The 24,605-nt window shown below is 47.5% G+C and overlaps 1 protein-coding gene across 2 annotated transcripts in view; it reads left to right on the forward strand.

Moving 5' to 3' along the window:
* The window catches only part of USP7 (ubiquitin specific peptidase 7), a 1,253,379-nt gene that overhangs the window by 614,804 nt on the left and 613,970 nt on the right, over positions 1-24,605 (forward strand). For both annotated transcript variants that reach the window (XM_069210408.1, XM_069210409.1), the window contains exon 11: positions 3,947-4,029. In XM_069210408.1, the coding sequence (XP_069066509.1) occupies positions 3,947-4,029 (83 nt within the window). The remainder of the gene's footprint in view (positions 1-3,946; positions 4,030-24,605) is intronic.

Genomic DNA, 24,605 nt, shown 5'->3' on the forward strand with positions numbered 1-24,605 from the left:
TAGGACGGCAGGGGGTAAAAAAAGGGAAACCGGCTGGTTTGACCACGATTGTATGAAAGCGCACACTAGATTACAAAAAGCCCTTAGTGCCCCCATAAGATGTCAGACTGAAATACGTACCTGTAGACTGGCATACAAGACAGCCATAAAAAAGAGGAAACTCGCCTTGAGAGGAAAGTCATGGGACAACTTACACAGAGCTATTCTGATGAAAGACAATGCCCTCTTCTGGAAAATAATAAATACTCCTGTCTAGGTGACAATGATACCCCTAGAATGGAAATTGCAATTTCGAAAGAGGACTGGATCATGTACTTTTCTAAAATATATTGCCAACCTAATGACAGAGTTCCTCTGGACCCTTTAAAGGTTCCAGACTTTGAGGAAGATCCACACCTAGCAGTATCACCTCAGTTTACCTTAGACGAGGTAGTGGAAGCTATAAACACAAGCAAAGCCGGGAAAGCGCCAGGGCCCGATGGTGGTCCAATCGACCTATATAAAGCTAACACCCACTTATGGGGACCTCTATTGACGCAGGTATTGAGGGCCATTTGCACACAAGGCCCACCATCAACATGGCGTCATTCTATCATTCTACCTAGATACAAAAAGGGCGATCGCCTTAACCCAGCTTGTTACAGGCCAATTTCTCTCCTCGATACATCAGACAAATTAGCAGGGAGAATAATTTTAAATAGACTCCAAACATGGGCGGAAGGAAATAACATCCTATCCCCAGTGCAGTATGGCTTCCGCACAGGACTAGGTACAGTGGAACATGCTCTGAATTTAACTATCCTAGTGGGGAAGTATACGAAGACCAGAGAGGGTAATTTGCATCTGGCCTTTATAGATTTATCCTCAGCATTTGACTGCGTTTTGCATGAGAAGTTATGGGACATTCTAACAAGTATGGGGGTTGAACCAACAATAGTCCATTTTATAAGGGATTTGTATACTGGGTGCAGAGCAGTAGTAAGGTATGGGATGAGAGGGGAATGCACTAGGTCTTTTGGCATATACAGAGGGGTGCGTCAAGGCTGCGTTCTCGCCCCACTTCTATTTTCATTATAGATAAACAACCTAGAAAGTGAATTGATAAGTAAATGTAAAGACCTTCCACAAATAGGCAATCGCCCCGTTCCTGCACTCCTTTACGCAGATGATGCAGTACTCATGGCCAGGACACCGCTAGCCCTCCAGAAACTCCTAACCACTTGTATAAACTACATGACAGTCCTTGGCCTCACAGTCAATCATTCGAAAACTTTCATAATGAACTGTGGCAGGAAACTGAGCAAGTCCTACTGTAGTGTGGTTAGTTTTAAGTATCCTTTGCGCGTTAGCTTCAGGCTTTAGGCCTTTGTGCACTTTGCCCTGGATGTATTTTATTCATTTGCTTGTAGTTTAGAGCCTCTGTGCACTTTGCTCTAAATGCTTTTTATTAGGCTTCGTACTGTTATTTTTCAAATAGCCAGTTCTACGGTTTTGTTTTTTATTCATATCACACTGTTTAGCCTACTTCAGCACTGGAGTTCTCCATAACACATTCACTCTGTGCTTCAGTCAAGGATACTGTCTGGTACATTGCCGATAGACGTGGTAGGAATTTAGACTTGGCATTCCTGCGTAGGGACATTTTGTGATCACGCTGACATGTTAGTTATAAAATCACTTTCTTGTCCCAATACACGCAAGAGGGAGATTCTGACCAGGGAACCACAACTAGATGCTGAACCAGATCACAGGCCTTTGCTCAGGTATGAGGGCTGATGTCTCCCCAGTGATTCAGAAAGGCAAGCTAGAAGCTTAACATGCTGTGCTCTAAATAGAACAAGCAGAGGGAGAGTATAAACTGTTAGGCACTATGATAGCTTTGTTCTTATGTTTTACTCTCCTGGTGACTATTTCAATCCTACTGTGTTGTATTGTTCTGGTTATTGCGGCTCACGCCTTATTATCTAAAATACAGTTGTTTTATTAAAACATTATATAAAACTTATACTGTCTTAGTCATTTGTATATGAGATCATATTGTAAATGAGAGAGTTGGTTTGGATCTGAGTGACCACGACTTCCCTGAGAAGTTCCAAAGATGTCATGCGCTCGGCTGCCCAATCATCTCTTCCCCGTGGGAGAAATGAGGCACTGCTAGTTAGCCGGAGCAAACACCGGGTTTAGGGTGACAGAGTTCCTTACACGTGGGTCAGACTCAGTCCCCCACACCGTTATCGATCCTGCTGCCTAGAAATCCAGTAGTCTCATTTAGGATAATGAGAGCCCACGCGACACTACAATATCACTATTCACGAGGATAAGGTGAAGATAGCTCCCACCTTCTCATACTTGGGCATAATGTTTGACAAGCAGGCCACTTGGGCACGCTGCGTGAAAACAAAAAAAGATCAAATCATTAAAACAACGGCGGCCTTGAAGATCTTTTCCAAAAAACTAGGGGGGATTTCCCCGTCAAACATGGTCAAAATCTACAAAGCCAAATGTATCCCGGTGGCCACTTATGGAGCATGTATCTGGGGGTATACCAACTGCCATGCGATTCAGTTAGTGGAAAATGACTTCCTCAGATACCTGCTAATGGCACCAAACAGCACGTCATCCTATATTAGCCATGCAGAACTAGGGGTCCACTTTGTAATTGATTTGATTAAGATACAGCCTCTATTATTATGGCATAAAGTGTGGACCTCTGAGTACACCGGATTAAACAAGGCCATTCTATCCGACTGCATGAGCCTAACACACTAGCTTAGAGTTCCCTGGCTGAGATATATTATGACCTTTTTTTAAAATATGGGTTGCAAAGACTATTACCAAAACCCACAATCACTGGAAAAAATAACCAGGAGAGAATTGAGGGCTCTGACACTGAAGCACTTGGATGAACAGAGATGGGAAGTGGAATCAAAAAAATCTACAGTAATGTCTAACCAACTAATTCTGTTGACGGATGATGTACAGCCTTACCTACTAAGCGTTTTAAATCCCCGACATCGATTTGTTCTCGCAAGATTCCGCTTAGATATCTTCCATCGGCTAGTAACTTTTCCGATCATGAGTGACTGGAGTACAGTTTTAAGAGCATGTCCTTGTGATGCGAAAGCTCCCCAATCCACAATGCATGTGGTCTTCTTTGGTAAATTTTATGATATACCTAGAAAACGTTTCTTATTGCCTTTTTTAAGATCGATTAATTTGCGTCAGTGCCGTGACGCGTATTTTAGCTTACAGATTTTATCCTCTATTGAAATGTGTGGAATTTTAGCAAACTTTTTATGTACGGTACTCTCTGTAAGGAAGTCTATGGGTGCACTGGATTAATTTTATTTGAACATTTGGAATCTCTGGCAAACTCCTTACTCTTTGGAAAATACTGTAACGAAACTCGATTTTGCACTGATGTAAATTTACCAAGTTTTATATACCTGTCCTTGAACTAATTAATTATGTGCTTTATTACCTTCCCTATTTATCTATAATTTTTCTTATACATATTTATTACTAAATGTGTTACTATTTGATAATTTTATGGCTTGTTGAAAGTCGAATAAAGTTTGTTTGGTTTGATTTACTGAAGGTAAATAACTTGTTCATTCAGTCTCATCCTTCAAAAGTTTGAATGCACAAAAATTGTGACGTGTAGGGGAGGCACTTTCAGTATTACGTTCCTTGGTCAATATGGTGGGAAACTTGTTTGTTTGGCATGCTCTTCTAAACTCAAATCAGTTTAGGACTGCATTCTGAAAGCAGTAACTGTCGTGTAAATGTTTTCAAAATGTTTACGTAATTAGGAACTATAGGGTTGTTACCATTACAGTCTGCACTCTAGAATGGTTGGTGGTAAGTATTCTCTTGTCATTTTAAAGTATTTTCTAGAGTGCCATTTACTGTTCGATTTTCACCTTTTATTTTTCTTTCTTTTCAGTTTTTGAGTCCTTCATAGACTATGTTGCGGTAGAACAACTGGATGGGGATAACAAATATGATGCTGGAGAGCATGGCTTGCAGGCATGTATTTAACTGATCCACTATACGAGCAAGCTTTTGAGTGTATTATTCTATACCACTTTTTTTTTTTTAAACTAAATATTGTGGCGTAGCTGAACATTTCGCTACACAACATGTAAGTGAAGTTAAAGTTTCAGGAGAGATCTTCTGAAGTGTCGATTCTGCATCAGTACATCTTGGAAGATCAAGCATCCTACAAATGTGTGCCTTCCAACCACATGAGTGAGCAGTCTTTGAAGCTGGAATTTCCATGAATCTTACACAGTTGAGCCTCATTAATGTTGTTTTTTAATTTGATGTAACTTAAAAAAAAAATCCTTACCCTCAAGCCTTTGACATGAAAATGTACTTAACAGATCATGCGTAAGTCGTGGGGGTTCTCAGTGTTGTACCTTCACTGACTTGTATACAACTGGCTTGAACTACAATAGCTAATTTGAAATTTAACTGATTTTAAAAATAGTGATTTTTCTTCATCTATGCGATTATAATATTCAGATTGTTGACAACCTTTCTGACAGTCAGTTTTTGTTAAAATGCTTCATTGGCATATACAACATTGACAAAACCTGGTGAATGTTCTCAGTGAACATTCTTAAATGTGGTTTGTTGTACTCTGTAAAGTTTTTAAATGATAGAGACTTAGAGCTGCAGATTCCATATCTTAAAATATTTTCCCCGTGACAGACTAGATCCGAAAACTATTAGTGAGAAGTACCCCTTTGCACTGATAGGTGGCATTGTCCGGCTTTGCCTGGCATTGTTCATCTCAGGGTGATGTGCTCAATGCTCACAGTGGGCTGACTGAGTTCTCGTCTTTTTGCGCCAGTTAGCGCAGATTTGGAGAGAGCTACCCCTTTGATTTTTTTTGCCTCGTTTTTTAAGCTTTTGTTGGATACTTTTTGTGACTGTCTCATGGTTTGCAGGATGTCCACTAAGACAAGGTTTATTAAGCCGTGCAGCACCTGTCCCAGATATTGGAGACTGACACATTTGTGTTGCCTGTGGTGGTTGGGGCGCCATCACAATGCTCAGACGTGCAAAGATTGGTGCGCCATTTATTCCAAGATGCTGACTAAGTGGTTCCATAAGCTTGTTGTCTCCTGATGTTCACTGACCCCATGGTGTTCTCGATAACGGTCAGGAGGAAGGTCCTGAGATCAGTTGCAGTGGTGTACCTGGTGATCATCATCTCACTCCAAGTCTTCAGGTAAGTTTGTAAGGTCCCGCAAGAAAAAGTCAAAAAGGTCTTGTACTTTGCAGTGCAAGTCTTTGGACGAGTTGCCGGGCTGTTGTCAGTCGTGGCATAGGTCTGTCGTGGAGCCTGCGCTTAGTTGTCGGTCTCCGACTTTCTGGGAACCAGAGCATCTTAAGCCCAACTAAAGGACTTTTAGGAGGCCAAACACCTCATTTTTGGGCACCCTGACCCCTCTGGAGCGCCAAGGGGTTTGCTTTAACATCAGTCAGGTCCTAGGGAGCTGAGTGCTGACCCAGTACCCAGCAGGTCATGCCCCCTCATAGTCATTCCCTACACTGATATGGAGGAGCCAAAAGGGCATTGTCTGTGTCCAACCAGACTCCCTGCCCACCCTTGTTTATTGTGGAGCCAGTGCCTTACTCCTGTGACAGGCTGGATTGGGTGATGATCAAGTGGGGTTGACATACCTTTATGGTTACCAGGTCTTAGAAGATCCAGAGGACACATGGTATGAGAATCTAGTGGATGCCAGTGGCCTGGAAAACTCTTCAGATACTGACCTGGTGTCTTCCCCCTATTGTTGCTACGAATGAGGGGGCCTCCTTTGCAGTGGTGGTGCAAAGGGTGGTTGAGGCCCTGGACCTTAAGCTACCCTTATGCAATGCTGAGTGGCACTTGAGACCAATGGCTTGATGGAGGTGCATCAGCCATGCACGGTATCCCCTACAGAACCCTTACTCCCTCTTTAATGAAGCCCCTACCGAAGTCCTACTCTGGGCTCTTGTGCATACAATTGCCTGCTTCCATCACCTTGCTACAGGGGGCCCTAGCTTCCTCCCTCAGCACCCCACCCTGGAGAGCTTGGTGGTCCAGGCCACTCCTCCATAATTAACCCTTGTGCATTCCCTTCCACTCTACAGGATAGGAAATCCAAAAGGCTGGATAACTTCTGAAGGGGAATTTTCTCTTCTGCCAGCCTGACCCTGCAGTCCTGGACAGTGTGCGCCTCTTGGGCTCATACTCCATGCAATCTGGGTCTCGATTGCGCAACTACCACCCATGGTCTTGGGGGTGGTGAGTGCAGCCAAGTTCACTAAAAGATGTGGGCTGGACACAGACTAGCTGGGCACAGCGATTTGTTTATCTGTGACCCTTAGGTGCCACGCCTGGTTCAGAACTACCGGGGTTTTTTGGGCAATGTCCAGGCTTCACTCATGGACCTGCTTGATGACTCCAGTCTGTTCAGACAGACTCTGCACTGGTTCTCTATAAGGACTGCAGCGCTACAGTCTGGTCCTTGGGCCCTTCCGTGGCCCTTTGCCAACCCCACTCTGACTTAAGCTACTTTTATGGCCACAGAAGTCTTTCAACCGCATCTCTACACCTCCAGCCACCACAGCCAAAAGGTTTCTCAGTCCTTTCGTGCCCGAGGATGTGGTCCTCACCTGGCACATGGGACAGTCAGCCCTAAGTGTGGTCAGTCAACCATCCCCTGGCGGCCGCATTCTCCAAACCTGTTTAGTTTGCCCTCCAACCATCATGGGCACCCAATTGTGGGCTGAATAAGATATCGTCTGCACCGCTGGATGTCAGTAGCATATGACTGTTGGGTTTTGCAGCTCATCCAAAGGGGCTTCTCACTCCCCTTTATGACTACTCCTCTCCCACTCCACTCACTTGTGACAAGTTGACAGAGGGCCACTTCACCTTACTCAGTCATTCCACATTGGCTCTCTGCCAAGGGTGTGCCATAGAGAACATTTTTGCATCAGAAGGTTGTGGTTGCTATTCCCTTTAGTTTCTGGTGTCCAACAAGGACGGATGTCTTCGTACTATGCCTGAACTGACCCTGCTCAACTTGTACTTGAAAAAGGAGAAATTCAAAATTAACACTCTTGTGCAAGTTCTATCTGCCCTGGACCTATGAGACTGGATGTAGTGTTGGACTTTGAGGATGCATACTTCCTCATACTAGTCCTACTTGCCTACAGACGTTACCTGTGGTTCACGGTGGGTCAAGAGCACTTTGTTTGCTGAGCTTCTCTTCGACCTTAACAGCCCCATTCTGGTGTTCACGGAAGTGATGTCAGTGGTTACTGCTCACCTGCGGATGTTGGGGATTCCAGGTTTTTTCCTGCCTTGAGGAGATTCTGTTGAATCCATGCTAGTCTCAGGCAGTCGTCTCCCACCTTCAGACTACGACAAACCTTCAGCATTTTCTGGGTTTCACTATCAACGTGCTGAAGTCAAACTTGACTCCCTCTCAGATACTTCATTTCATCAGAGCTTTTCTGAACACAGTGCAATTTGGGGCTTATCCTCCCAAGTGTTTCAGTGAGCCAGATGGAGCCTGTTGTGAGTCATCACCTCCTTTATCCTGCTAGAGACACATGCATGCTGGTATGAGTGGGGCTGTACAGTGAGACCTGAAGTTTCAGTGGCAACAGCAGCAAGGGAATCTCTGACATGGTCCTGATCTTAGAGGGAACTTCATAAGATCTGCAGTGGTGGCTAATCAACTGTGATTGGGTCAGGGTTGGATCCCTCTACCTTCCCCAAGCAGATGACACAGTAGTGACAGATGTGTCACTCCTGGGATGGAGTGGGGCAAATCAGAGGACTCTGGTCTCTGGCAGAATCCAGATGCCACATTAACCTGCTGGAGCTCCGAAAGATCCGACTGGCATTGAAAGCCTTTCTGCCCTCCATCAAGGGTAGGCTTGTTCTGGTGTTCACAGGCAAGACCACTGCCATGTGGGACTGCAGCAAACATCATGGGTTGGGGTTGTGGATCATTTGTCAAGTGGGTCTGCTCCTCTGGACATGTGTGGAACCATCAGGGCATATCGCTAATGGATCAACACCTGACAGGTTTTCTGAAAGACAGTGCGGGAAACTCAGTTGAAGATGGCTAGCAGGTAACCAATGGCACCTCTACCCGGAGGTGGCACAAGGTCTTTATCAGCAGTGGGTAGGAGAGCCTTGGTTAGATTTGTTAGCTGCCTCCGAGAACTGGCGATGACAGCAGTTTTCCACGCTGGAGTTTCCAAGGTCTCTTGCTAGGAGATGATTTTAGTCTCGAATGGAGCTCAGGTTTTCTGTGCGCCTTTCTAGCCATACACTTATGCCCATATTTCTCAAGAAGATCAAGAGCGACTGGGCCCAAGTTAGTCTGGTGGCTCCGGACAGGGCACGGAGAGTCTGGTACCATTTGCTTCTGAGTGTAGGAAAGTGCCACCTTTCTAACATAGTTACCCCGACTTTTTGCTTGATGTCAGTGTGTTGAGACTGTAGTTCACTGGGATCCTGCTAACCAGGATTCCAATGACTGCTCTCCTGTTAATTTGGTCACTGGTAAACTTTTAACACCCACAATGGGCATGCTGTTGCACCCATGTAAGGCCATAGTATATGATATTTAGGTCCCCAGGACATTGGTACACCAGGGGTCCCCCATGGGCTGCATCATGTATTATGCCCCTCATGGGAGCCCATGCAAACTCTCTGCACGCCTGCCATTGCAGCCTACGTGAAATGTTGCTTGCACCCATTCACCTCAAATCCTGGCCATTGCCCTTAGACATTATAAGTCACCCCTCTAGTAGACCTTTCAACCCAAGGACATGGAACCTGGTTCTAATTGTGAGTGTACCCCTGCATGAGCAAAGTGACCCTACTGACCCCAGGTCAATTCATGGATTCTAAGTGCAGGGAAGCCCTCTTAAGGTATGTAATGGACACTGGTCAACACGAGTGGTCCAGCTATACAATGGCTTCTCCGAGCCTAGGCATGTTAGGTATCAAACATGCTGGAATCCTACAACTACACCCATTTCAGTGCTAGTTGCATGATATCATGTACTCTGGGGGTTCCTTAGAGAATCCCCCAGTTCTGCCTGTGCAGCCTTACGGAGTCTAGCTGAGAGCCCATGCTGCTGCTGACCCCAGACACTGTCCTGCCTGCCTGCTTGCCTGCTGGTGAGCCAGGCTCAGGCTGATGGAGCAGAACAAATGTTTTCTTACAAGGAAGGGGTGTGACCACCTGTCCCTTTGAAATAGGTGTCTATAGGCTGGGGTGGCCTTTGAGAGCCACCAGACTGCTCTAAAGGGCACATTTGGTGCCCTTCTTGCATTATCCGGTTTGCACCATTTCAGGAACCTCAGGTCTGTGCTATCTCCTCTAAATTTGATTGCTGGTAAAATATTTTACACCCCGCAATTTAGATACTGGTGTACCCCTGTAAGCCCCTAGTGTATGGTACTTGGGGACCCAGGACATTGGTACACCAGGGGTCCCTCATGGACAGCAGCATGTATTATGCCGACCCATGGGAGCTCATGCAAACTATCTGCATGCCTGCCATTTGTAGCCTGCGTTAAAAGGTGCATACAGCCTTTCACTACAGGTCACTATGTCACTCCTATGGTAGGCAATTTCAGCTCAAAGGGCAAGGTTCAGGTCCTTGTGTGTTTGGGCACCCCTCCATGAGCATAGGTGCCTCCTGAACTCCAGTTCCAATTTCCTGGACTTCGTAAGTTCGTGGAAGCCATTTTAGCTGTCTACTACCTGTGGTTAAGCTACTTAATGGTAACTCCCAACCTGGTCGTGTTTGATATCAAACATATTGGAATCCTACCCCAGTACTAATTCCAGTACTGGCAGCATGATTGCATACTCTCTGGGTTCCTTAGAGGATCCCTTATTCTGCTCCTGCCAGTCTTCCAGGGTCTGCGGGCAGCCCCTCAGACACAATTCTGCCCTTCTTCTGCTTGACCAGCTCCAGTAGAGGACAGCAGAACAAAGGATTTCCTTTATGAGAAGGGTGCAACCCCCCTCTTCTTTGGAAATAGGTTTTGCTGGGCAGGGGTAGCCTCCCCACGCCACCAGACTGCTTTGAAGGGCACTTTTGGTGCCTTCTTGTAAAATCCCGTTTGCACCAGTCCAAAGAGCACTGGTCCCTTCTCTGACATGAAATACACAAAGGAAAGGGGAGTGTCCACTCCCCTGTCTAGCACCACCCTGGAGGTGGTGCCCAGAGCTTGGAAACAAGATATGGAGAGGCCACTGGGAGCATCTGACTAGGTAGGCCAGGTACCTGACGTCCGAGACCCCTCCTGATAGGTGGTCGCTCCACAAAGGGACCAAATTTACTTTTTGGGCTATTTAGGGACTCTCTTGAGATGGGTCTCCAGATTAGTCGTGCAAGATTCCACCAGGACTCCTCTGCAAAGACCTCTTCTGCTCCTGGATTCCAAAACCGCTGCTGGGCTACACAGGAACCGAACAAGACTGTAACGCCTGAAAAGACTTATTTTTGCAACATTGTTTCCGTGGCTCCTGTCAGTAATCTGTACCATTTCGACAGCTGTGCATCCTCTGGGGTCAGGAAGACTTTGCACCAAAGAAGCAAGAAGGAATATCCCTTGGAGTGAAGGAGTCACTCTTCTTCATTCACAGGCACCTAAGGTAATGACGTACAGCTGTTTGGATCTTCTCTCCTCCGGAACTGCAAAGATTCTCAAACAGGTGTTTTTTCTGAGGGATCCCCTGGGTCCTCTCTGCCTTCTGTCCAAAGTAGGAGACCGTAAACGCTTAACTTTGCCACTGGGACAGAATCATTGTGTATCACAACTGTTGCACCAACCAAGACTTGTTGACTCCTGCTCCGAGGGATCTTCAGGCTCCAAGTTACCACTGCCCCCAGCACTCTAACTCTGCAAGGACAGTTTCCTCTCTTCTGCTCCAGTGATGTGGGACTCCTCTTCAAGTGGGCTGACTGGGCCTCACTGCAACTTACTGTACCTGCTGCTTGTGGGGGCTCTGACTGCTGGCTTGCGTGTCTTCTGAGGGTCAGCCTGGACTCCCCTCCAAGGGTCGAGACTCCCGGACCTTGCTAGTCCTCCACAGCTCTGTAAAATTTCCACCTGCTCATCTTGCGTTTGCTTGTGCTTGTTGGTGGCCATTCTGACACTGACCTGTTTGCAATCCAGCAAGCTTGGAGGGGCAGCTTGTAGGTGACTTCATGGACTCCTCTGCAGCCCTTGGATCCCGCAGCTGGCCTTAATCAGTCAACCTGATTTTTCAGCTGCAGGAGGGTGGACATTTCTTCCTGCCCTACCTGGACACTCCTGCGTGGACTGGACTCTTATTTTACAGGTCCTCTTCAACCAGAATCTGCCCTTTGTTCCAGTGGTCCTCTTCAGTTTCTGCATTTTCCAACTGCCGCGTTCCCCATAGTTGCCAATGGGAAAACCGAATAACTTACCTCTCTGCGCCAGGGTGCTGAGTACCTCGTAGGTAATAGCTTGTGTGGTTCTATTCTTTCAGTGATTGTGTAACTACACCATATCTCTGGTGGGAGCACCTGTTGAAGGAGGCTGGCATGGCTTATAGTGGGTACTTTGTGGTACTTAAACCTTGTGCAAGGTCCAGTTATCCCTTATTAGTAGAATAGAGGTGTTCTTGTAGCTTAGGCTGATAGAGGTAGCTATAGCAGAGCAGCTTAGGCTGAACTAGGAGACATGCAAAGCTCTTACTATACCACTTGTATGAAATAGCACTATTTCACAAGAAAACACAATACGGGTTACTAAAAATAAAGGTACTTTATTTTAGTGACAATATGCCAAAAGTATCTGAGAGGATACCCTCCCTTAGGAGGTAAGTAATATACACAAATTATATGTAAACAAACCAAAATTAGGTAAGTAACATTTAGAAAAGTAGTGCAAACAATGTAGAATCACAATAGAATGCAATAGGTAGAAATAGGCCTAGGGGCAACACAAACCATATACTCCAAAAGTGGAATGCAAATCACGAATGGACCCCAGGTAGGTTGTAGAGGGTCGCTGGAACTGTTGGAAAACACTAATGGTGTCCAAGATACCCAACCCCAAGATCCTGAAAAGTAGGAGTAAAGTTACCCTACTACCCCAGAAAGACAGTATAGTCGAGATAAACACTGAAGACTGATTCCTTGACCTGCAAAGGAAGGGGACCAAGTCGAAGAGTCACGCAGGTGTGGGGGGGGGGGGGGGGCAGGAGGCCACTAAACCCCGGATGAAGGTGCAAAAGGGCTGACTCCAGGTGGAAGAAGCCGAAGATTCTGCAACAACGGAAGGTGCCAGGAACTTCTCCTTTGGTCAGAAGATATCCCATGGCGTGCTGGAGGATGCAGAGTTGTTCCCACGCAGAAAGACCGCAAACAAGCCTTGCTAGCTGCTAGCTTTTGGGTGCTGCTGGGGACCAGGAAGGACCAGGATGTCTCCCTTGGAGGAGAAGACAGAGGGGGCGCTCAGCAACTCAGAGCCCCCGCAGAAGCAGGCAGCACCCGCAGAAGTACCGGAACAGGCACTTAGAAGATCTGAGGACAGCGGTTGGCTCAGAGCCACAAGGGAGGGTCCCACGATGTCTTAGTCCAACTCAGTGAGTTGGACAATGCAGGACAGAGTGCTGGGGACCTGGGCAAGGCTGTGCACAAAGGAAGTCTTGGAAAAGTGCACAGAAGCCCGAGCAGCTGCAGATCACGCAGTACACAGGATTACTGTCTGGCATGGGGAGGCAAGGACTTACCTCCACCAAATTTGGACAGAAGAGCCACTGGACTGTGGGAGACACTTGGACCCAGCTCCTGTGTTCCAGGGACCACGCTAGTCAGGATGAGAGGGGACCCAGAGGACCGGTGATGAAGTTTGGTGCCTGCGTTGGCAGGGAGAAGATTCCGTCTACCCACTGGAGATTTCTTCTTGGCTTCCAGTGCAGGGTGAAGGTAGACCGCCTCAGAGCATGCACCACCAGGAAACAGTCGAGAAAGCCCTCAGGATGAGCGCTACAATGTTGCTGGTAGTCGTCTTGCTACTTTGTTGCGGTTTTGCAGGCGTCCTGGAGCAGTCAGCAGTCGATCCTTGGAAGATGTCTAAGAGGGAAGTGCAGAGGAACTCTGGTGAGCATTCATTATCAGCTGAGATACCCACCGGAGAAACACTAAATAGCCCACAGACGAGGATTGGCTTCAGAGAAAGGTAAGCACCTATCAGGAGGGGTCTCTGACGTCACCTGCTGGCACTGGCCTCTCAGAGGCCTCCATTGTGCCCTCGCACCTCTGCGTTCAAGATGGCAGAGGTCTGGGACACATTGGAGGAGCTCTGGGCACCTCCCCTGGGAGATGCTGGTCAGGGAAGTGGTCACTCCCCTTTCCTTTGTCCAGTTTTGCACCAGAGCAGGGCTGGGGGATCCCTGAACCGGTGTAGCCTGGCTTATGAAGAGAGGGCACCATCTGTGCCCTTCAAAGCATTTCCAGAGGCCAGGGGAGGCTACTCCTCCCAGGCCCTTCACACCTATTTCCAAAGGGAGAGGGTGTAACACCCTCTCTCAGAGGAAATCCTTTGTTCTGCCTTCCTGGGACCAGGCTGCCAAGGCCCCAGGGGGGCAGAAACCTGTCTGAGGGGTTGGCAGTAGCTGCAGTGGAGACCCCGGAAAGTTAGTTTGGCAGTACCCGGGCTCTATGCTGGAGACCCGGGGATGCATGAAATTGTCCCCCCCCCCCATACCAGAATGTTATTGGGGTGACAATTCCATGATCCTAAACATGTTACATGGCCATATTCGGAGTTACCATTGTGACGCTACATATAGGTAGTGACCTATATGTAGTGCACACGTGTAATGGTGTCCCCACACTCACAAAGTCCAGGGAATTTGCCCTGAACAATGTGGGGGCACTTGGCTAGTGCCAGGGTACCCACACACTAAGTAACTTTGCACCTAATCTTCACTGTTAGGGTTAGGCATATAGGTGACTTATAAGTTACTTAAGTACAGTGTAAAATGGTTGTGAAATTACGTGGATGTTAATTCACTCAGGCTGCAGTGGCAGTCCTGTGTAAGAATTATCTGAGCTCCCTAAGGGTGGCAAAAGAAATGCTGCAGCCCATAGGGATCTCTTGGAACCCCAGTACCTAGGTACCATATACTCAGGAGTTATAAGGGTGTTCCAGTGTGCCAATCAGAATTGGTAAGATTAGTCACTAGCCTGCAATGACAATTTTAAAAGCAGAGAGAGAATAAATGCTGAGGATCTGGTTAGCAGAGCCTCAGTGATAGTTAGGCACCACACAGGGAACACATATAGGCCACAAACTGTGAGCACTGGGGACATGGCTAGTAGGTTCACAGTGACACATATCAAACATACTGACAACATAGGGTTTTCACTATGAGCACTGGGCCCTGGCTGGCAGGATCCCAGTGAGACAGTAAAAACACCCTGACTTATACTCACAAACAGGCCAAAAGTGGGGGGTAACAAGGCTAGAAAGAGGCTACCTTCCTACATCTGTCCGCTTTTTTTTTAGTATATGGTTTGGCCCCCCTATAGGGCAGTTGCTAATTTGTACTCTTCCTAGTTACTTACCTTTGTATATTTTTGTTGTGTTTATACTACCAAAGAGAAGTAATCCAATGGTAGGCTAGTTTGGGGTGTCTATAATAAAGTACCTTTAATTTTTGCAACTCTGTGGTTCTTTTCATGTGTGATAAATGACTGTGACTACCTTGGTATAGCAAGTGCTTCACAGGCCTTTTAGATAAGTCTTGGCTGCTCACTACAGCTACCACAGAGAGCCCTGACTGTGTAGACACTAACTCTAATAGGGTTTTGCTTGGACCAAGTATAAGGCATAACACCAAAGGTGTCTCCTACACATTGGGGCAGCTTCCTACAAACAGTTTATGCTAAAGGAACTTTACCTTACTCCAGTATTGGAATGTTCATAGATTCACATGCTTGAATCATTCCCAGTCCTCGAGATGGGAGCCCCCGTTATAATTTACACAAGTAGTGTTAAGATATATTAACAAAGAAAGGCCCTAGGCCTCTTCAATTTAAGTCTTTCAGAGTTATTTTGTGAAAAGGACCAAACTTGAGCATCCACCAATCAGGCGACAGCACCCTCTAGAATCCTCCTGAGAGAAGCTCCAGCACCTCAGATTTTCTACTGCACGTCATGCTAGGGAGTCTCCTCAGAGCTCTGCTCTTTCTTCACACCTTTTCAACAACATTTTCTCTCAGAGAAACATATCTAACTTGATTTGTCAGCTATTTTCCAACTATGTCTGACAAGGAGAAGAGGTGTCTTTTCAGAGACTGCAAGACTTGCAGAAAGAAAAGGCTTCATTCTGAAGACCCTCACCAGGACTGCATTTACTGCCTCTACCCAGACCATTCAGCCAAAGACTAAGATTTGTCGTACCTTTTCCTCTAAGACTTTAAAGGATAGGGAAGGCAGATTATTGATATGGCTGCAGAAACTAAAACACAGAGAAAATCCAGTTTCTGATTCTGAGTGTGATGAATCTTCAACATCCAAAGGATCATCAAAGAGGGCGAGATCAGGCTCAAGATCTCCCTCTCAAGGAAAGCTCACAAAAAGACTGCTTCAGGGTCTTATAAGGGCCGCAGCCCATCTTCTCCTAAGAAAGCTTCCAGGAAAGAGGGGAGAGGTCATTCTAGCAGTTGAGAGGCACAGAAAATCTTACTCTATACCACCATCTGTGCCTTTTAAGAAGCCATCCTCTGTGACTGCGAAAAAAGCACAGTTGACGATGGATTCATCGTCGACGGTACTGTCGGTGAGTACTTTTCCGACGACATCCAGTTCTGCGTTTCCACCGTCTGCGGCGACAACATCGACGAAGACAGGTACCCCACCGTCGACGAGAACTGCAGCTACGACATCAATGTCGACGACGCTGATGTCAGTGTCAGCCCTACCGTTGTCGAAGACCTCGCCTACGGTAGACTCGTCGGCGAGACTTTGTTCTATTACAATCTCCATGCCCCCAGCGTCTGACACCGCCCACGACTAAGTCTATTTATGCGCCATCGACGAGGGAGAAACATCAAAAAAGGGTGGAAAACTGATGCCAACACATACATCACCTAGTAAGGTGTCATCCCTTTTTCCAGTGCACCTTTTAGAGGGAGACGAAGACTCAGATGACGAGGGGCCATTTGGAGCAGCCCATAGTCCATCCCAATTAAACGTAAAGTATCAGGAAGAGGAGGAGTATGAGGAAGCCTATGACCCCCAATTTTATACATAATAACAGCAATACCAACAGGGAGCATATATTCCATTCTCCCTACTGACTGACCTCAGAGCGATGTTGGCTGATTACAGCAAGCGCTTTCCCCCTCAAGGGGAACAACCTCCCCCATCGCTCGTCTCTGGGGTTACCACTCCAAATCAGAGGCCAACTTCTTTACCTCTTGCTAATGTGGCTACTCCTGATATTACACTTCCTCAGGATACGGACATCTCAGAAGGAGATCCGGAAGAAGGTGAGCTCTTGAACACTCACTCCGAGTGATACGAATACATAATCCCTGCTCCTCCTTCTCCTTATCAATCTAAGGTGGAATCCCCACCAGAAGACATAGGAGGGTTTCACAATCTTCTAGAAAGAGCTGCCAAACATTTTGCTTTACCAATGCCAACCAAGCAAACAAACTGTTTCCTTTACGACTTTAAGGAGCCTTTCCAGAAATCCGTGCACTCTATCCCGATGGTTAACTACCTGTGGGAAGAGGGTCTAAAAGTCATGCATAATCCGGCTACAGTTACTGCACTACTGCCTCGTTTAGATAAAAAGTACAAAGCACCGGACGATGCACCAACATGTCTAACTGGACACCCTTCTCCGGATTCGGTGGTAGCTCAGTCAGCACAAAGAAGGTCTAAGAATCCTTCTGCCCCGATTTCCGCGCCCCCAGACAAAGAGGGTAGACGGCTAGATAATATAGCTAAAAGATTTTCCTCTATGGCTAGCCTAGTGGTAAGAGCTGCCAACTCTTTGGCTTTATTGGCTAGGTTTGATAGGCAACTTTGGGCGGACATTGCACCTTATATTGGCCAGTTGCCGGAAGATACAAGATCAGAGGCAAACAAAACTGTACAGGAGGGTCAAAGCACGTCTGCAGAACTGATCGACTGTGCAATGGACATAGCAACCACTGCTTTTCGTCAACTCGCCGGTGCAGCAGTGCTTAGAAGGCAAGGTTGGCTTAAAGCTACCTCTTTCCGTCCAGAGGTGTAAAATAAGATCTTGGACTTCACTTTTGATGGCCAGGCGTTATTTGGGAAACACATTGACGCCTTACAATCTATTAAATCGGACACAGACACAGCAAGGTCACTAGGGACCCTGCAATACCGAAAGTCTTCCTTTCGACCTAGAGGGCGTGGTCAACCCTCATACAGAGGAGGATATCAACAGCACAGATATTCCACCTATCCTTCCTCTTCCAAACAATATCACCAGTACTACCCGCAGAAGCAGCCGCCGCAACCAGCCTATGGTAGACCTGGAGGTCGTGGACGCTCAACCCGCCCGGCCAAAGATTCGGCTCGTAGTGCCTGATACATCCGAGGCTCCGGCTACATCCAATTCTCATTTCAGTCTGGGCGGGAGGATATCCCTATTCCTCAAACAATGGCAAGCCATCACATCAGACAAGTGGGTCCTCCAATTAGTAAAACTGGGCCATACTTTAGAGTTTACCCAACTAGCCTAGGCCCACCTCCCCTCGGAGGAGCAACTGAATCATCAATGTCTCCAGGTGTCTGGCAGTTTTGAGGATCAGATACACATAACTCCAAAAATGCTCAGGGCTCTGAAATGGTGGTCTCTAGGGCACCATCTATCAATCGGCCTTTTGTTTCTACAGCAACCGGCTCCGTGGACCATAACTACGGATGCATCCCTGGAAGGCTTGGGGAGCTGTGCTACAGGATGGCCACCGCATTTGGCATCAATGCATATCAATTGGCTGGAGCTCAGAGCAGTGTACCTTGCCTTACAGGCGTTTCTTCCCAATATCTCAGGATCGCAAGTGGTAATAAGGACAGACAACACCACAACGATGCATTACCTCAACAAAAAAGGAGGCACAAGATCTCTCACTCTCTCCAGAGAAGCCCAAACAATTTGGAATTGGGCCTCACAGCAAGGCATCACACTATCAGCGGTACACTTGCCAGGAATAAACAAGACAGCAGATGCACTCAGCAGGCAGAAGTCGAGCTGCCACGAGTGGGAGCTAGACCAGTCAATAGTGGACCACATTTTTTCCCAGTGGGGAACACCAGCAATAGACCTGTTTGCAAACAAGTATAACGCCAAATGCCAGTTCTTCGCAAGTTGGCATCACCAGAAGGGATCTTGGGGGAATGCGTTTTCGATAGTCTGGTCAGACATATTTGCTTACGCCTTTCCTCCAATTCCGTTAATCCCACGGGCCCTCACGAAGATGAAAGCAGAGCCGTGCACTCTGATATTAATAGCTCCGTATTGGCCGCGTCAGCATTGGTTCGTGGAACTTCTTCTGTCGATCAAGCCTCACATTCCGTTGGAACCGTTACCCCAATTGTTAACAATGAACAAAGGGCAGGTTTGGCACCCAGATCCGAAGTCGATGCGTTTATCAGCATGGCTCCTGAGCACAGGGAGTTCGCACATTTGAATATCCCACAGGACTGTAGGGATATTTTGTCAAAAGCAAGAGCGGATAGCACCAATAAAAGGTATTATTGTAAATGGAGACGATTCTGTATCTGGTGTCATCAGCGGCAGATTGACCCATTAGTCTCACCACCAGAGGAAATATTACTGTACCGATTGCAGCTAGCTCAAGCTGGCCTGGCACATTCTTCCATTAAAGTTCACCTAGCAGCGATAGCTGCATACAGACGTTCGGATGCTTCACCCTCACTCTACTCCTCTCGTCTGATTAAGAGATTCTTGAAGGGGCTTTTGAGAGTTTTCCCTCCTTTCAGACCACCACCTCCTTCGTGGAACCTGAATATAGTCTTAGCACAACTAATGAAACATCCGTTTGAGCCGATCCATCGTGCTTCTCCCAAGTTCCTTTCATGGAAGGTTGCTTTATTGGTAGCTCTCACATCAGCCAGGCGAGTCAGCGAGGTGCAAGCTCTCTCCATTCAAGAGCCATTCCTACAGCTTAAACACGACAGACTGCTAACCCGCATTTTATTCCAAAGGTTCCTTCAGACTTTCACATCAATGAACCTTTAGTCTTCAAATCCTTTTTTCCTCATCCATCTACTCCGGCGGAGAGGGCATTACATTCCTTAGACGTTAAAAGATGTGTTCAATTCTATTTGGACAGAACTAAATCTTTTCGACGCTCTATTCAGCTGTTGGTATCATACACTGCTCCTAGAAAAGGACATCCACTCTCCAAGCAGAGTATCTCCAGATGGATCGCCTCAGCCATTCGCTTCTGCCACCAAGCAGCGGGCAAACCTCTGCACTCACCTGTACATGCTCACTCCACGAGAGCAGTCTCATGGAACATTGTGACAGACAGATAAGTGGTCTTTTTTAATGATAGTATTCATATTACTTATGTGTTTTGGGATACTTTTTGCTCTGTCGTTCTGGATATCTGTGTATGTATTTATGGATGTATGTATATAGTTATATATATTTGTGTGTATGTATATATATTGTAGGAAGTTGGCTCTGTATGCACTATTTCAAAGTAAGGAATAGTATGCACAGAGTCCAAGGGTTCCCCTTAGAGGTAAGATAGTGGCAAAAAGAGATAATACTAATGCTCTATTTTGTGGTAGTGTGGTCGAGCAGTAGGCTTATCAAAGGAGTAGTGTTAAGCATTTGTTGTACATACACACAGAAAATAAATGAGGTACACACACTCAGAGACAAATCCAGCCAATAGGTTTTGTTATAGAAAAATATATTTTCTTAGTTTATTTTAAGAACCACAGGTTCAAATTCTACATGTAATATCTCATTTGAAAGGTATTGCAGGTAAGTACTTTAGGAACTTTGAATAATTACAGTAGCATATATACTTTTTACATAAAACAGGAGGAGGTAAAGTATTGTTAGGTTTCACAGGTAAGTAAGTCACTTACAGGTTTCAGTTTTTGGTCCAAGGTAGCCCACCGTTGGGGGTTCAGAGCAACCCCAAAGTTACCACACCAGCAGCTCAGGGCCGGTCAGGTGCAGAGGTCAAAGCGGTGCCCAAAACACATAGGCTTCAATGGAGAGAAGGGGGTGCCCCGGTTCCAGTCTGCCAGCAGGTAAGTACCCGTGTCTTCGGAGGGCAGACCAGGGGGGTTTTGTAGGGCACCAGGGGGGACACAAGTCAGCACAAAAAGTACACCCTCAGCAGCGCGGGGGCGGCCGGGTGCAGTGTGCAAACACGCGTCGGGTTTTCAATGGTTTTCAATGAGAGATCAAGGGATCTCTTCAGCGTTGCAGGCAGGCAAGGGGGGGGCTCCTCGGGGTAGCCACCACCTGGACAAGGGAGAGGGCCTCCTGGGGGTCTCTCCTGCACAAGAGTTCCGTTCCTTTAGGTGCTGGGGGCTGCGGGTGCAGGGTCTTTTCCAGCCGTCGGGAAATGGAGTTCAGGCAGTCGCGGTCAGGGGGAGCCTCGGGATTCCCTCTGCAGCCGTCACTGTGGGGGCTCAGGGGGGACAACTTTGGTTACTCACGGTCTCTGAGTCGCCAGAGGGTCCTCCCTGAGGTGTTGGTTCTCCACCAGTCGAGTCGGGGTCGCCGGGTGCAGTGTTGCAAGTCTCACGCTTCTTGCAGGGAGTTGCAGGGGTCTTAAAAATCTGCTCCTTGAAACAAAGTTGCAGTTCTTTTGGAGCAGTGCCGCTGTCCTCGGGAGTTTCTTGTCTTTCTTGAAGCAGGGCAGTCCTCAGAGGATTCAGAGGTCGCTGGTCCCTTGGAAAGCATCGCTGGAGCAGGTTTCTTTGGAAGGGAGGAGACAGGCCGGTAAGTCTGGGGCCAAAGCAGTTGGTGTCTTCTGTTCTTCCTCTGCAGGGGTTTTTCAGCTCAGCAATCCTCTTCTTGTAGTTTCAGGAATCTAAGTTCTTAGGTTCAGGGAAGCCCTTAAATACTAAATTTAAGGGCGTGTTTAGGTCTGGGGGTTAGTAGCCAATGGCTACTAGCCCTGAGGGTGGGTACACCCTCTTTGTGCCTCCTCCCCAGGGGAGGGGGTCACATCCCTAATCCTATTGGGGAATCCTCCAGCTGCAAGATGGAGGATTTCTAAAAGTTAGTCACTTCAGCTCAGGACACCTTAGGGGCTGTCCTGACTGGCCAGTGACTCCTCCTTGTTATTCTCATTATTTTCTCCGGCCTTGCCGCCAAAAGTGGGGGCCGTGGCCGGAGGGGGCCGGCAAATCCACTAGCTGGAGTGTCCTGCGGTGCTGGCACAAAGGGGTGAGCCTTTGAGGCTCACCGCCAGGTGTGACAGCTCCTGCCTGGGGGAGGTGTTAGCATCTCCACCCAGTGCAGGCTTTGTTACTGGCCTCAGAGTGACAAAGGCACTCTCCCCATGGGGCCAGCAACATGTCTCGGTTGTGGCAGGCTGCTGGAACCAGTCAGCCTACACAGATAGTCGGTTAAGGTTTCAGGGGGCACCTCTAAGGTGCCCTCTGGGGTGTATTTTACAATAAAATGTACACTGGCATCAGTGTGCATTTATTGTGCTGAGAAGTTTGATACCAAACTTCCCAGTTTTCAGTGTAGCCATTATGGTGCTGTGGAGTTCGTGTAAAACAGACTCCCAGACCATATACTCTTTTGGCTACCCTGCACTTACAATGTCTAAGGTATTGCTTAGACACTGTAGGGGGACAGTGCTCATGCACTGGTGCCCTCACCTATGGTATGGTGCACCCTGCCTTAGGGCTGTAAGGCCTACTAGAGGGGTGACTTATCTACACCTGCATAGGCAGTGAGAGGCTGGCATGGCACCCTGAAGGGAGTGCCATGTCGACTTACTCGTTTTGTTCTCACCAGCACACACAAGCTGGCAAGCAGTGTGTCTGTGCTGAGTGAGGGGTCTCCAGGGTGGCATAAGAGACCTTCCTTGGCATCAGGGCCCTTGGTACCAGGGGTACCATTTACAAGGGACTTATCTGGATGCCAGGGTGTGCCAATTGTGGATACAAAAGTACAGGTTAGGGAAAGAACACTGGTGCTGGGGCGTGGTTAGCAGGCCTCAGCACACTTTCAATTCAAAACATCGCATCAACAAAGGCAAAAAGTCAGGGGGTAACCATGCCAAGGAGGCATTTCCTTACACATATGTATGTATATATATAGGTATGTGTTGATATATATACATATGTTCGATGGCCTGTGTAGCTTCAGATACACATGCTGTGCACATCCCGCCATCTGGTGTTGGGCTCGGAGTGTTACAAGTTGTTTTTCTTCGAAGAAGTCTTTTTTCGAGTCACGAGACCGAGGGACTCCTCCCATTTCGACTCCATTGCGCATGGGCGTCGACTCCATCTTAGAGTGTTTTTTTTCCGCCATCTGGTTCGGATGTGTTCCTTTTCGCTCTGTGTTGCGGGTCGGAAAGGTAGTTAGAATCTCGGAAAAATCGTCGGTATTGTTTGCGTTCGGTATCGGGTTAGTTACAACAGATCGACACCGAATTAAGAAGAGCTCCGGTGGCCCTTCGGGGTTTTCTTCCATCCCCGTCGGGGCCTGGTCGGCCCGGCCACGTGTCTCTTCAAGGCTGATGGAACGGACCCCATTCCGCTTCTGTCCAAAATGCCATAACAAGTATCCATATACAGATCAACATCTGGTCTGTAACTTGTGTTTGTCACCAGAACACAAGGAGGATACTTGTGAGGCCTGTCGAGCGTTTCGGTCCAGGAAGACACTCAGGGACCGAAGAGCAAGAAGACTGCAAATGGCGTTGGCGCCGACAGGACAAGAGCGTTTCGAGGAGGAGGAAGAAACATTCTCCACCAAAGAGTTGGACTCTGAGGAGATCGATCCCGAGGAAACGCCGAAAACCGTGAGTAAGACGTCGAAACCAAGAACTCACGAGAAAAGCGCTAAAGCCCAGGGGACGCCACCGACAACAGGCCATGGCTTAACCCGAAAAGTAGGTGACCGTTCATCGGCACTGAAAAAGGGCGAGCTGGTGTCGAAGTCATCCGACTACGGTCGAGATACCGGCACACAGCAGTCTCGGGCCCGAGATAGTGGCTCAGAGAAGATTCGGCACCGAGACAGCGGCACCGAAACGGGTCGGCACCGAGAGAGCACGACGCCGAAAGTAAAAAAGGTTTCGTCGGAGCCAAAAAAAGCAGCCGAAAAGGTTTCGGTACCGAAATATCCGGCCTCGGAACCGAAAACAAGTTCCTACACTGAGGAACAAGGACTGTCCACACAAATGAAGACACAGATTTGGACAGGAATTACAGGCAATAGAGCCAGATCACACACAAAGACGGCTCTTTATTCAAAAAGATACAGGGAAGATCAGCACTCTTCCTCCAGTCAAAATGAAACGCAAGCTTGCCTTCCAAGACAAAGAAAAACAGCCACACGCAAAGATGCTAAACAAGTAACACCGCCACCATCCCCACATCACTCTCCGCAACCATCACCGGTAGCCACTCCACCAATGATGCAATCCCCAACTCATACAGGAATGAGTCAAGATGACCCTGACGCATGGGACCTTTATGACTCACCAGTGTCCGATAATAGTCCAGAATGCTATCCAGCTAAACCATCGCCACCAGAGGATAGTACAGGCTACGCACAGGTGGTGTCAAGAGCAGCTGCATTTCATAATGTCAGCCTTCATTCAGAGCCCATTGAAGACGACTTTCTTTTTAATACACTGTCGTCCACACACAGCCAATATCAGAGTCTTCCTATGCTACCCGGAATGCTAAAACACTCCAAACAAGTGTTTGAGGAGCCTGTTAAAGGGAGAGCCATTACTCCAAGAGTAGATAAAAAATATAAACCGCCACCAACAGACCCAGTGTACATTACACAACAGCTAACAACAGACTCTGTTGTAGTGGGAGCAGCGCGCAAAAGAGCCAACTCTCATACTTCAGGAGATGCACCACCTCCAGATAAAGAAAGTCGAAAATTCGATGCTGCAGGCAAAAGGGTGGCGGCACAGGCAGCAAACCAGTGGCGTATTGCAGATTCGCAAGCTTTGCTAGCCAGATATGATAGGCCCCTTTGGGATGAGATGCAACACCTTATTGAACATTTACCCAAGGAGTTCCAAAAAAGAGCGCAGCAAGTAGTAGGAGGACAGGGTATCTCCAATAATCAGATGCGGTCAGCAATGGATGCTGCAGACACAGCTGCTAGAACTGTCAACACAGCTGTAATAATGAGACATGCATGGCTGCGTACATCAGGATTTAAACCAGAGATACAGCAAGCTGTGCTGAATATGCCATTCAACGGACAGCAGTTGTTTGGGCCGGAGGTGGACACTGCGTTCGAAAAACTTAAGAAAGACACTGACACGGCCAAAGC

Source organism: Pleurodeles waltl, chromosome 10, assembly GCF_031143425.1.
Source record: "Pleurodeles waltl isolate 20211129_DDA chromosome 10, aPleWal1.hap1.20221129, whole genome shotgun sequence".
Taxonomy (NCBI): domain Eukaryota; kingdom Metazoa; phylum Chordata; class Amphibia; order Caudata; family Salamandridae; genus Pleurodeles; species Pleurodeles waltl.